This window comes from Danio rerio, chromosome 6 (genome assembly GCF_052040795.2).
Source record: "Danio rerio strain M-AB ecotype USA chromosome 6, GRCz13ab, whole genome shotgun sequence".
NCBI lineage: Eukaryota > Metazoa > Chordata > Actinopteri > Cypriniformes > Danionidae > Danio > Danio rerio.
Window position 1 is genome coordinate 56931854 of NC_141026.1, and position 15009 is coordinate 56946862.

A 15009-nucleotide genomic window follows, 5' to 3' on the forward strand; every position below is an offset into this window, starting at 1 on the left:
GTAGTTTTAGTTCAAGTAGTAGTTGTTGTTGTTGTTGTTGTAGTTGTAATACGTTTAGTTGTAGTAATAGTAGTAGTAATAGTTGTAGTAGTTGTTGTAGTAGTTGTAGTAATTGTAGGAGTTGTAGTGTTAATTGTAGTAGTAGTTGTAGAAGTTTTAGATGTAGTAGTAGTAGTAGTAGTAGTAGTAGTAGTAGTAGTTATTGTTGTATTAGTTTTAGTAGTAATAGTACTTGTAGTAGTTGTAGTAGATGTAGTAGTAGTTGTTGTCATAGTAGTAGTTGTAGTTTCTGTAGTTGTAATGGTAGTAATTGTAGTATTTGTAGTGTTAGTAGTAGTAGTTGTAGAAGTTTTAGTAGTAGTAGTAGTTGTTGTTGTTGTTGTAGTAGATGTTGTTGTAGTAGATGTTGTAGTAGTAGTTGTTGTTGTTGTTGTAGTAGTAGTTATAGTTGTTTATGTATATAGCATATTTTACATCACCTCATTGCCCAAAGAGCTGAAGACAATATAACACACAGGACATAAATAACAACTAAAACATAAAACCAAACCCCTCAACATTCAAAAGCCTCAAATGCTAAAAGATGAAGATGCACTTTCGGTGCACTTTAACGCACATCATCCTTAAATGGTTGTGGATGTTTCTATGCAATGCATAGTCCTATATTCCCATTGCATATTCACAGGATGCAATCCATTACACAGAGAAGATCAGCCACGACCTCTGACCCTGTGGACAAATAAACACATCTGCAGAGGTGTCCTGGGTCTTCGGTCATGTTATTCTATGACACTCTGTGCATACACACTCTCTGCATGTGTGGTCAGTGTGTGGGAGGGTGTGACGGCTCCTGCTTCATGTGTTCTGACCCCTGCTGGACACATGCTGAAACTGCACCCGTCTGTACAGTTTAATGCAATAGTTTTTTTAATTCTGCACGTCTTAGAACTTTACCAACACACTGACTTTAAAGCACACTGAATGATGTGGAATGAAATGGAAGAGTGTGAAACAGCAGCTTCTCACCACTGTGGGTGTTTCATGTGGGTGTAAGTGAATTAGCGCTATTATTAGGTTTCTTTTGCAGTAGTGCAGCTCTGTGTCCCACTGATGGGAAGTAATCGTTATATAGTCATGAAGATTCCCCCATAAGAATATCTGCTATTTTTGGGTTTAATATTTGAATGTTTCAAAATCTTTATCAACATGAAAATGATTGAGTATTTTGCTGTATGTTTTTAAAATAAGGCAGTTTTATTTAGAAAACCCACGCGAACACGGGGAGAACACAGAAATGCCAACTGACCCAGCCGAGGCTCGAACCAGCAGCCTTCTTGCTGTGAGGCTACAGCACTACCCACTGCGCCACCGCGTCTCCATATTTTATTTTCATTTGAGATTATTTTTTAGAATTTCTTTTTTTTAATAACAAAAAGTATATAATAATAATAATAATGATAGAAATAATTAATAGATAAAAAATAAATAATTATTATGAATAATAATTGAAAGAGGAATAATAATGATTAATAACAGTAATAATAATATAAGAATAATTGATATAATAATAATAATGTATAATAATAACAATAATAATAATAATTGATATAACAACAAATAATATTATGAATAATAATCAAAATAATAAAAATAATAATAAATATATAAAATAAATAATCAATAATAATAATGATTAATAATAATAATAATAATAATAATAATAAACATATAAAATGAATAATCAATAATAATAATTAATATAATAATAATAATGAATAATAATAGTAATTATAGTATAAGAATAATTGATATAATAATATTATATAATAATAATAATAACAATAATAATACATAATAATAATGATAATTAAAATAGTAATAAAATATATAAAATAAATAATCAATAATATTTAATATAAGAATAATAATGATTAATAATAGTAATAATATCATAAAAAATTAATTAAAAATAATTAAAATGATAATATTAATTAATCATAGTAATAATAAGAAGAAGAATAATAATAACAACAAAAATAATATAATAAAATTTATGATATAATATTAATAACAAGTAATATTAAGTGTATGGTTTTTGTGTTTTTATTATAATTATGTTAACATTTAGTCTGTCTTTTTTTTTAGTTTCTTTATTTTCTTTATTCCAGCTTTACTCTATTTTCTCTACGCATTTGTCTATTGACTCACATGTAGGTATTTTATTACCAAAAGCATTCTAAAAGTATGATCTGAGATAAAGTTGATACTTTAATGATTTATAACTTAGAAATGTCTTGAGCTGTGAAAGATGCACATGTTGTTTTCCAAGAGTTTGGCTTTTATTAATGTTTTCAGGGTTGAGCTGCTGTATTGTGGTTTGAGAGAATCACATAATTTTGTTTCCAGCTCTGTGATCATAACTCACAATCATACAACTCGATCGAACAGATGCTGCGTGTGAAATACTCTCCAAAGCGCTTTGTTGTGTGTAAAAGCTACATTTTCCACTGTATTTGTTCGTGCAAAAGCCTTTTATTGAGGCTTAGGTCATTTGATTGATAGTTTCTTGAAGTCAGTCAATAATTGTCGCTGAGATGTATTTCTGACACAAGGATATAAAAATGAATGATGTGTGATTCGTGCGCTGCATTGCTTTAAATCCTATTATTGTGTTTTTAGGAGCTTGTTTTTAGCAGCTTGTTTGAGACTGCATTCAGTTTGCTTTATGGCTGGTTGAGCAGAGTCTTACGAGAGAAAAATACTATGACAGACATCCATGTGTTTATCATATAGTTAAATAGCTGACATTGATAAAATGTGTATGCAAATTGTTTTAATCCTGTGCGTTTTGTTTGCATTTGTAACCCATTTTGCTTTCACAACACACTGTAAAAAAGATTATTGCTGCTTTACATTTTTTAGTTGAATCAAATGAACTTTTCTAGTCATCTCAACTTACTTCAGTCAAATTGACTAAAAATATTCAGTTAAACTTTGTATGATGCCGTTGAAACCAGATTAACTGAAACATAAAATACTATTCTGAAACATAAAATAGGTAGTTCAGGGGTTAGCACCAACGCCTTACTGCACAAAGGTCGCTGGTTCGAGTCCTGGCTAAGCCAGTTGGCATTTCTGGGTGGAGTTTGCATGTTCTCCCCATGTGGGCGTGGTGGATTTCCTCTAGGTGCTTCGGTTTCCCCCACAGTCCAAACACATGCGCTATAGCTGAATTGAATAAACTAAATTGGCTGTAGTGGATGTGTGTGTGAATGTGTGTATGGATGTTTCCCAGTACTGGGTTGCAGCTGGAAGCGCATCCGCTATTTAAAAACATATGTTGGATGAAGTTGGCAGTTCAATCCGCTGTGGCGACCCCTGATGAATAAAGGGACTAAGCCGGAAATTAAAGGAAAATTAATTATAAAAATATGTGTTGTCGACTTTGTAAATAATATTTTCACAGTGCATGATGTATTTTATACTGAAGCAGACTGACAATTTTGCATTGCTATACTTATGGAGAATTAAACATTTTTTAAATGTCCCTTTAAGAAAAAGTGGGGTTTTGTTGGGGTTAAATCACTCTTTTCGTTTTTTGTCTGTTTGGCAGTTTCTAGATTGACAAATCTAGTCAGTTCAACAACAAAAACATAGTACTAATTTTCTTTTTTTTTTCACTCAACTTAAGAAATTCAAGTTAAACAGGCGATTTGTTTTCAATTGACACAACCTAGAAACATGTTGTTGTAGAACAGTTGAAAACTCCTGAAAACTAACTATGTTAGATATGCTGCATGTAAGTTTATGACTCTTCTAAAGCAAAAAAAACACCATAATATGTTTGCAGATATTTAAGAAACATGCCAAATGAACATTCTTATTTATCTGAAAAACAATTCTGAAGTCAAATATTCTGCTTTGAAAATGTTTTGCGTGCAAGATCGTCCGTCTTTGTTTTGGTTCTTTTTATCTACCCAATGCCATTTTAGCCAATTATTTTTAAGCACCCATTGGTGTCTTGCTGGAAAACAGTGTATTTCATTCATTCGAAAGGCTCTCAAAACATTTGTCCGTGAACGTAATGCGACCTCCGGTGGACAGTAGCAGACTCCAAAATGAGATGCAGATTCAGAGTTCCACATGAGGTTATTAATTAGCAAATAATCTAAATATTACCAGCGTAAACATTAGGTGAGCAGGTTACATTGTGACCCCGTGCCCTAACAACACGTTTCGTGACGAGATGTGATGAGCAATGTGGCTGTTTGCACCAGACGAAACACGACAGAAATTTAAACACAACCATTCAGAAGCACAGAATATGCTCTCATTCACCAAATGGTAACGTTTTTAGTCTAACTAATACACATGAAACCTCTTTAACATTATTAAATGTAGATGCTGAATCACTGATATGTGTTGGTTTGCATTATTTCACAGTTCAATTTTAAAAGGTTTATTTTATTTTTCAGATCTGATGTGAACTATCTGCTGCTGCTTTCAGTAGTATGTTAATAAATGTCATGTAAAATGGCATTCAAACTTACATTGTTAGCATTTAACACGGAGTAAAGCACATGAGTTGTTGCTGAGGTGATCATTGTCAGATTTCTGTTGTTCAGCTGTGAGAAATAGTAGCTGTTACATTCGAGGTGTTGGTTAGAACAAAAACCTAAATGAGCCTTTAGGCTCGATCATTAGACCTGCTTCTTTTGGTCCTCAATCTGGAAACCTGTGCTTGCGTTTGTTTTTATCCAGGAATGCAATACTTAGTTCAACCACTGGGTGTCAAACTTGTTGTTGACTCAGCTACAATTTTTCACTGTATCACTGACACCTTTTTTAAAGTACGCAGAACTACTTTATTTATTTATTTATTTATTTATTTATTTATTTATTTTACAAAAGTTAAGTAAAGAAGAAAAAACAAAAAGAATTTAGAATTAAGTTTTTTTTTGTTGTTATTTTTTTTTTGAACAAGCTCAAAATGTTTTATAGTGCTCTCCTGGACATACTCTTTTATCTCTGTGTGCACCAGACACTTTCTTATCAACAACAACAAAATTAGACTTGTATTTCGTTTTGTATCTTACACTAATCAGAGCATTTATATGCTGCTACTCCCTGATAATTAGAAGGTCTTTTATCATCGCTTGTTATTTGCATTGGATAAAAGCATCTGCTAAATGAGTAAATCTAAATGGTCTTTAAACTTTAAATGCATAATAATAATAATAATAATAATAATAATAATAATAATAATAATAATAATAATGGTAATAATACTAATAATACTTTTTTTGTTATGCACCTTTCTTAAACTTAAAGCGCTATTATATTTAGTTTATCTCCTGCTTTTGGAAGAAATGTGCTTTCAGATCTTACTGCTCTACTTCAAATTCATTCATTTTCTTGTCGGCTTAGTCCCTTTATTAATCCAGGGTCGCCACAGCGGAATGAACCGCCAACCTATCCAGCAAGTTTTTACGCAGCGGATGCCTTTCCAGCCGCAACCCATCTCTAGGAATCATCCACACACACATTTACACACACTCATACACTACGGACAATTTAGTCTACCCAATTCACCTGTACCGCATGTCTTTGGACTGTGGGGAAAACCGGAGCACCCGGAGGAAACCCACGCGAAGGCAGGGAGAACATGCAACACACAGAAATGCCAACTGAGCCGAGGTTCGAACCAGAAACCCAGCGACCTTCTTGCTGTGAGGCGACAGCACTACCTACTGCGCCACTGCCTCGCCAGCTCTACTTAAAGGAACATTCACATTCAAAGAAAGATTTACCATTTTTAATCGATTCATTTGAAGGTCTGACTAGCTTTTATTGTAGCTTTAACTTTTAGATTAGCTTAGCATAGATCATTGATTCGGATTGGACCATTAGCATCTCACTCAAAAGTACCAATTTAAAGCTTGACCATTCTGTAGTTACATCGTGTTTTGAAAAAATGAAAACATGCTATTAATAGCTCCCGAAAATGGTCCCCAGCTAGCTACCTACAGTAGGTAACATCACTGCATATCGTTGCTCCTTCTGCAGTCATGTTAGAACAGCAAAGTGTTTTGATTATTACGCCCTGATAAGACTAAAGTTCCTAGTCATATTGGCTTAAAATTAGCAACTTTTATTTTTCCATCAGTCTTAGTACACAATATAACTATAGAAGAGTCAAGCTTTAAATAAATTTAAACATTTTATCTGTTCACCGTATAAAATAATACAACAAAAATCTTATTTTTAAGTTTGACTGATTTAAGTTAGGATGACTAGAAAGTTCACTTGATTCAACAAAAAAATAGGCAGCAAAATATTTTAGTGTATGTAGAATTCAGAACGATGCATCCGTTTTCCATTTGTGGATACACACACAGTGTACATGTTATGATTATCAGTGTTTTGGGCCACACACAGTGTGTTTGGTATAAGTATGTGTGTGTGGTGTGTTTGTGTGTGTGTGTAGACATGCTTCGGCACCACTGGAGCCACATGAAAGAAGCGAGATGGACAGAAAGAGTTTCAAGCTGCGCTTCACTCAGTAACTACTCACAGCTAATATATTCCTGCGCTTCGCTGTCCGTCCACTGCTCATATGGTTACTATCGAGTGTTTCCCCTGGCGTGAATGAAGCAGACGCTCTCCACATCAAAGCCAAACAGAGATTAATGTGTGCCGGTCCTCAGTGTGGATTTGCTGTGAGTTTTTTGCTGGTGTGGAAAAGCCATCAAGCAATGTGTCGTGGGACGTTTGTGTGTTGCTGGAGACACACGGCCAGAAGTTTATCTCAGCAGATACACTGTAGGGCGTTATAAATCTATGGACACTTTCTATAAAGCTTGTACTGTATATTTACTGCATTATAAAGTTTTGTTTTTGCTTTTAAAGGGCACTATAGGGTGCGGGCTACTGTTTGAAAGTTTGAGGTCAATGTTTCCATCCACCTATTTTTTTTTTTATGTGTGTTAGGGAATTTTACAAATAGAAATGCTTACTGGAAAGGCCAAGAAATGCACATAAAAAGCTTATGCACATATATGATAACATTTTTGGGAAAAAAATGTGCATAAACTACAATGCTAAAACACATTTACTGAATAAATTCCACTATTCATTCATTTTCTTTTCGGCTTAGTCCCTTTATTGATCTGGGATCACCACAGCGGAATGAACCGACAACTTATTTAGCATATGTTTTACGCAGCAGATGCCCTTCCAGTTGCAACCCATCACTGGGAAACATCCATACACACTCATTAACAAGCATACACTACAAACAATTTAGCTTATCCAATTCCGCTATACTGCATGTCTTTGGACTTGTGGGAGCACCCGGAGGAAACCCACGCAAACACGAGAAGAACATGCAAACTTCACACAGAAACGGCAACTGACCCAGACGGGGCTCCAAACAGCGACATTCTTGCTGTGATTAGATTCCAGCATATGCATCAAAAAAGATCATTCAATAATAAAAATAAGCATGACGTGACCATTCATGGATAGACCAGTTTTTCGAGCACATTGTAATACAACTGAAATGTTGGTTTGCTCATTCTAAACTCACTCAGCCAAAGTCCATCATCACAGTGGTTCTTCTTGAGAATCTGATCATGAATTTTAAAAGAAAATAAATCTTAAATGTGTCGAATTTGAAACGTCATGACAGTTCACTGGAAGCGCTTGAGATGGGTTACTGAAAAGTAAAAGCCTTTGTGCACATACCCCATTAGGTTATTTACAGTAGGAAAGTCAATACAAGTCAGTAGTTTGTTCTGTAGCTGATTGAAAAAATTAATAAAATTCTTAAGAGGCTAATAATATTGACCTTAGAAGATTTATTTATTTATTTATTTATTTATTTATTTATTTATTTATTTATTTATTTATTTATTTATTATTTTATTTATTTATTTATTTATTTATTTATTATTTTTTAAGTATTACATATCTTTTTACTTGTAATGTGGGGGTAACGCATTACAAGTAACAATTATGATTTTTTTTTAAAGTAACAAGTAACGCATTACATTAAAAGATAAGTAAGTAATATTATTTGAAAGACTTTTTTCTGAATGTAACTTGAATTACTTTTTAGTTTAATTAATGAGCTTTTAAAAAATAAGTTGCTGAAATAAAATTAAAATAGTCACAATGAATCATGCAGTCGATGAGGGATTGTGTTTATTATTTTGAACGCATCGAAGAAAAAGAAAAAGGGGATTATATAGTCTCAATGGACAGTGATTTTACTTAAGACAAATAGTACAAAATTAGCAAACACATTGCTTTAAACTTTCAATAATCTGTATATACACTGTAAAAAATTTCCAGGTTTTCACAACAAGTTACTGTAATTTTTCACAGTAAATTACATTAGTATCCCATCACAGTATTTAACTGAAAAATTCACAGTAATATGTTGTATTCATAATTTTATTGTGAAATTACGGCAGGTAGCATGATTACAGCAAATTACTGTGAAAAGGGCTATATCTTTTGCACGTTAGTTATAGAAATTCAAACCTTTTTTTAACTCAACATAGAAATTAATACAAATGAACTTTTAACAGATAATAACAGAATGTTATAGCCCCCAAAACGATTTGGTTACCAACATCCTTTTGGTTGTACTGCACCTTTATTTAATTTTATACAGTTAACATATAGGAAATAATATTTAATGAACAACTGCTTAGCCAAAACATAATAAACTGGAATTAATAACATAATAAACTAATTAATTAATGAAAACAAAGACTGTTAAACAGCCAACAATTATTTCAATGTCAGGGTAAATGTCTGCTTTAGACGGTTTCATGAGTATTGGGCACCTGTCATCACCTGGAGGTCACTAATCTCAGAGTTAAATATATATATATATATATATATATTATTATTTTTTTAATCTATATAAATAAACCACAGATTAGAGTTTTAAACAACTACATTCTAGCATGAAAAACTTCATTTTCGGACGCATATAGAGCCATCGAAGACGGGGCAATTGTCCCAATGTCTAGCCTGAAGACAGGCGCCTCTCGGCGGATACATGAGTAATGAGCGCCGTTACCGCCTGGAGGTCATAGATCTCCGCTACCGGCAAAACACACTTAAAATTACACACAATATTTACTAACAGTCCACAGATTTGAGTTTTGAAGAACTACATTCTCGCATGAAAAAGTGTTAAAACTTTATTTCATTACATATTACAAGCAATATTTATAATATTATGTGCCTTCTCATCCACCATTACAGCTTGATGCAGCTTGGTGCGAAATAAATCCTGGGAGGAAAAAATAATAATTCTCAATACCCTCCAAACGAACTTTATTCTTATTGTTAAAGTCAGAGATATGTAATATTTTGAATGGCGAAGAAAATAATTAACTTTAAATTTTTATCAATATATTACTTTTGCACTGCTTCGGTTCAGGACTCGTGTGACATTGAATCAGATTCAGATATTTTATCAGACGTGTTCATGAGCTCATAGTCATCAACAAGCAATTCGTGTACAAGCAGTACACGAACCAAGCAATATGATGAAATATTAATGGATTATATGTTTGTGTCTTACAATGTTATACAAAACGGAATCGTTTTCAGGCGAATTCGACTCTTTACTGTTCACTTAAAGGAGCCGAGTTCGACTCTTTACTGTTCACTTAAAGGAGCCGATTCATTTAACAGAACTGACTCGACTCGACCGCAAACAAGCGCCATCACCACAGACAACGCGTCGTCTCTTCACCCAACGGATTCATCCTCGGTGAGTGTTAAAATATGACTTTTGTCCGTTAAATGATTGTTGTATGTGTATTTCTGTATGGTGCATGTCATTTAACAGGAATTTACCGAGTACTTTAGTTGTACTCGCACGTACAGGGTTTAAGCGCGCCTTTTTTTAAAACAAGAAATTAACGACGCCAGATGGTGATTGTAACGTTAGTGTTTTCTGAGGTATTAGCATAACGTTAACGTTAGTTCCTGAAAAAAGAAAGGGAATTTTCTTTAATTAACTTCTTGCATTAACTGCATTTTCTGTTTCAGTACAAGACTGAAGTAAAGGTGACATGACTATAACGTTAAGGTAAGCTCTGGCCTTCACTTAAGTTAACGTTACGGTTAGTCAGTCACCATCATGTACGTTAATTTTGTTCACTGTAACGTTAACGTTAAGTTAGTTAAATAAACTAAACTCATTATGAAACAAGTCTTAACTGTTTTATTAAATGAGGCTTATAATACAATTCAGTTGTATTCTTTTAAACTAACACTAACATAGTACATATTGTATATTTCTCACTGGTGTTAATGCAGTGCTAACATTTACTAATGAGAACTAATTGTATATTGTCACTAACTGTAGATTTTATTTTTTGGTGTTCAGGTGTACCTCATAATAGCTGAAGTGTGAGGTGAGTGTAAATTCTGAGCACACAAATATAACCTAAATTCATTATCACAATCTAAACCTATATATATATATATATATATATATATATATATATATATATATATATATATATATAGAGAGAGAGAGAGAGAGAGAGAGAGAGAGAGAGAGAGTATGTGTGTGCGTGTGTTAGGTTGAGTCTTATTCTACTCTTATTATATTCATATTTTTTTGCAGCCACAGCCATTGATGTTGAAACACTGATGCTACCAAACAACCCTCGCTTGATTATTAAAGGTAATGTTGATGCCTTCCTCATTTTTATTAGATTTTTAAATGTCAGGTTTTTCACAGATTTGTTGTGAGCAGTTTCTTGTACAAACTCTTTTTCTTCTTCCAGAAGTTCCAGCAGTACCTCCAGTCGTAGTAAATATTAGACAAAGATTTTTTTAAACTATAGTTTTTATTTTTATTAGCAATTTTACTGGGCATGTGTGTTTGTTTGCTTGGTTTTTAATAGGCAGAGCATGGAATGTCAACTTAGTTTCTACAAACAAATTTAATTATTCACAAACATCTCTAATTTAGTCCTTCTTTCCCCCTTTTAGTCTTATTCCTTGGAGGGTCGAGTGGTCATGGGACCTCACCTGGATTTCACAACTGACTTTGGATCCTGTCTGAAACTGAAGTATGCTGAAGATGCCTTTTGCACTCTGGAATTTAAGGTAATGTCTACAATAAATATTGTAACTGAGGGCTTGTTTTGGGGGGGTTAAACAAGGAATGTATAGGAGCACAAGTCATGACTCCCCTTGTCCCCTTGTTATAAAGGGCCGTGTTGCAGACACAATTTGTTTGTCTGTGCTGGAGACCAGAGGGGAAGCTGTCTTTAAAAGGATGGGGCTCTTATACCATATGTGAAGTTACCTATTCAGGTGAGTGGATTACATGCAAGTCATTGCAAATGCATAAATAGTGGAAAATTTTTACTGGGCAGCACAAATTAAGTGAAACTCAAAAAACGTTGAAAAATATTTGGAATATTTGCAAAAAATTCCAAAGTTTTTTTGCAAAATTTTCCTAATATTTAAATCATGAAAAATTAGCTTGATGCAAGAAACATCCTGCTAGTATTCAAGAGCAAATGCTGTGATGCACGTGTTCACTTTGCAATAAGTGTGAACCCAGCATTAGATTATAGTCTGTAAACAGAAGGTGTAAATCAAATCAACTGTTTTAAAATGCTCTGCCTAGGTCATTAAAACCACTATTTGTCTGTTCTTGATTGTGTGTTTGTGATGGAAATGTTTTTCAGATGTTTTTGTTTAAATAATTGCAGTTTGACTGAGCTACAGTATTGTCGGCATGTTCAAACTGAGCTAACAGTAATTTTGCTCTGTAGTGCAGCAGTAGTGTCCCAGTAGTGTTGTATGAAGCTAACTGTTTGTCTGCCCTTTTGCTTATAGGTGCTTTTTGGGCACCAGTTTGGAGATGGAAGACAGACGAAGTCAAAGAAGCAGAGAAGACACATCAACCAGCAAGTGTGTAAAATTATCAGGAAAATGATTGACCTTAAATAGACGACTGCCTAATTTAGCAAGAAGTTTTGTCTCTCTCTCTCATGTATATATATATATATATATATATATATATATATATATATATATATATATATATATATATATATAATGAGAGAGAGAGAGAGCGCACTCTGAAGCACTGCTTTTTATATGTATGCTACATATGATGTCAGATTTTTTTATGAATATTTTCTTATAGTATTTTTTGAGGCTTCACCTTCACCTTTTGAAAGTTTTCTGAAATGTTTACACGGATGTCATTAAGCTGTTAAATAAATCTGTAAAATGTATGTGTGTTTGTTTTTATTTTGATTATAGAGTCTTCTCAGATCACCCAAAAATGAAGATTCTGTTGTCATTTACGCATCCTCAGGTTGTTTGGACACAAAGAGGAATATTTGATATTTTTATTCCTGTGTTTAACAAAAAAAAAAATCATTTTTAACAGATCTGGAACAACCTGAGGGTGAGTAAATCAAGATAGAATTTTCATTTTTGTGTGACCTAAAATTGCTTTGAAATTTTACAGCACCAAACTGTTAAATTACAGTAATCCGGGATATAACTGTAGCTTTACAGTTAAATCAGGTATTTAAACTGCCACCTACTGCTAAATCACAGTAATTGTTTTGCAAAGTCACAGTAAAATATAGTTAATTCTACAAGATAATACTGTGAAATTACAGTAACGGATTTTATTATCTACTGTAAAGTTACAATATATGGTTGTAATTTCACAATAATTTAATGTGACAAAACCACAGTAAATTACTGTGAACTACCTCACAATAATTTACTGTGAATTTACATACAGTAATTTACTGTGAAAGTAATGCAATTATTAGCCAGTAATTTACTGTGAATTTAAGGTCAAATTTTTTACAGTGTACGGCATGTAGAGCTCTGTGATCAGTTGTCAGATAACATCCTAAAATATTTTTTGGTTTGTTTTAAGGGTAAATGAAAGTGTAGGTTTTCCAGTGCATTGTAAATTGCAGTGCTCCTCAAATAAAAAAGAAAGAAGAAAAAAAGAAGTTCTGAAAGAGATCAAGACTCAGCCAGGTAATAAAAAGTAACACGAAAGTAACTCAAATGTAACATAACACATTACTTGCTATAAAAGGTAACTAAGTAACAACACTAGTTACTTATTTAGCTCAATATTGTAATGCATTTAAAAAATAACTCTCCCCAACATTGGGCTTAACTAGGTTAATTAGGCTAATTACTTTTATTAGTGTGTGTGTGTTAGTGTGTGTGTGTGTGTGTGTGTATATATATATATATATATATATATATATATATATATATATATATATATATATATATATATATATATATTTATATATATATATAAACATTGACCTTATAGCTTTTTTTAAAAAAAAAAAACATTACTTTTTTTTCTTTATTCCAGCCAAACTGAGATAAAAATGACTTTCAGTAGCAAAACTATAACAGGAAACTATTTAGTGCTATTTAATGGAGAAAACTATTTTAAACACCTTTTTAAACATAGTAATAATTTTAATAATTAATAACTTATTTCGTTTCTACAGTATACATATGCCTAATGTTTTTCTAGTTATCATTTTGCTAGATACTAGTATTCAGTGTAAAGGCTTTTTTAATAAAGGCTTAACTAGGTTAATAGGTAAGTCAATGGACAACAGTGTTTTTTTCTGTAGGCATTTAAAAAAATAAATAAAAATAAAGATTATTGACATTAGCCGTTTTTGAGTATTAAATTAGTTTTAATTCCAGCCAAACGGTAATAAATATGACTATACTCAAAATTATAACAGGAAACACTGAAAAAGGTTGTTGTCTACGTGTTGCTCAGTCAGGTCAGTAAAGCTTAGCCTACATTATGTCGGTGTCCGGTGTTTCTCCATCTGGATGTGATTATAGTCTGTCCGGGAGGTGGGAGTGACCGACGCGGGTGTTGCCGGTGCTGGGACTCAAGCTCTCTCAGTTACAGTTTTTTGAATGAACATGAACCGGATTAAGCGCGGATAAAGACAGCATGACGGTGCGTGATTTGGCGTGACTCAGAGATCGACGATGAGTGAAAGATTTGCGCGCAGAGATATTCGCGCCATGACAGAATCAGCGCGTCTGAGCAGGAAGATGATCTTTTCAAAGTGAGTAAAGGAGGGTTTTTGGCGATTGTGAAAGGAGTAATCGCTTGACAGAAGTGTGTTTTGTTTTACTAGTCTCTTTTTGTTTTAGGGATCATCGAATTGGATGCTGTTCTGTATAATTTGTAGTAATAATGACCCCAAAATCCAGTCATAAGAGTATAGAAGAGATTCCCTCTAATCAGTCAGAGCTTTATGTGAATGAGAATAATGACATGCTTTGTCTGAGGGTTTCTGGCTAAACTGCACTTGTTTTTAGTATGCGTTATATTATTCGTAATGCTTATTATGTAATCTTTTTAGTAAATTATAGTTTTAGTTTAAGTTTAGAAAAGTTGCTACAGTATGGACTATTTGATTGAATGTTCTAATTTTTCAAAAATTATTTAATAAAATTAGTATAACATTTAATGCCAATTAAATTTGTAATATTTTTAAAATATAGTTAATAATACAAATACGATATATATATATATATATATATATATATATATATATATATATATATATATATATATATATATATATATATATATAGATGAATTTTATCCAAGCTATTCATATATAGTTTGGAATTAGCTTTGTTTTAGAAATGTAGTTTTTTTTTTTTTTTTATCTGTGGTTATATTTGAAGTATTTTTATTATTATTTCATTTATTTCACCAGGAGATCACACTGAGACAGTACTGTCTCTTTTTCCAGTAAGACCTGGTTAATACTAGTTTAGCTTTAGACATATTTTTGTGCCTTTTATTTTTCAAGTTTAGATTTATGATCTATCTATCTATCTATCTATCTATCTATCTATCTATCTATCTATCTATCTATCTATCTATCTATCTAAGGGTATTAGGGTATATTTTTC

General features: G+C 32.6%; 2 protein-coding genes and 2 long non-coding RNA genes across 22 annotated transcripts in view; 3 read left to right on the plus strand and 1 right to left on the minus strand.

Annotated features, from left to right (window-relative positions):
- slc12a5a (solute carrier family 12 member 5a) overlaps positions 1–15009 on the minus strand; it is a 2560186-nt gene that overhangs the window by 889460 nt on the left and 1655717 nt on the right. The window lies entirely within an intron of this gene.
- Positions 1–15009, plus strand: part of nav1b (neuron navigator 1b) — a 947042-nt gene that overhangs the window by 130064 nt on the left and 801969 nt on the right. For 5 of the 19 annotated variants that reach the window (XM_087258121.1, XM_087258119.1, XM_087258118.1 and 2 more), the window contains exon 1: positions 13977–14147. The exons of the other annotated variants lie outside the window; for them this stretch is intronic. In XM_087258121.1, the coding sequence (XP_087114247.1) occupies positions 14068–14147 (80 nt within the window). In that variant the 5' untranslated portion in view covers positions 13977–14067. Of the gene's footprint in view, positions 1–13976; positions 14148–15009 lie in introns of those variants that run through there. 19 annotated transcript variants of the gene reach the window in all.
- Positions 9742–10783, plus strand: LOC147843690 (uncharacterized). The gene is made up of 4 exons (XR_015494392.1): positions 9742–9796; positions 10078–10117; positions 10418–10445; positions 10661–10783. It is a non-coding gene; the product is annotated as an uncharacterized LOC147843690 (long non-coding RNA).
- On the plus strand, positions 11014–12027 carry LOC147843691 (uncharacterized). The gene is made up of 3 exons (XR_015494379.1): positions 11014–11148; positions 11255–11358; positions 11890–12027. It is a non-coding gene; the product is annotated as an uncharacterized LOC147843691 (long non-coding RNA).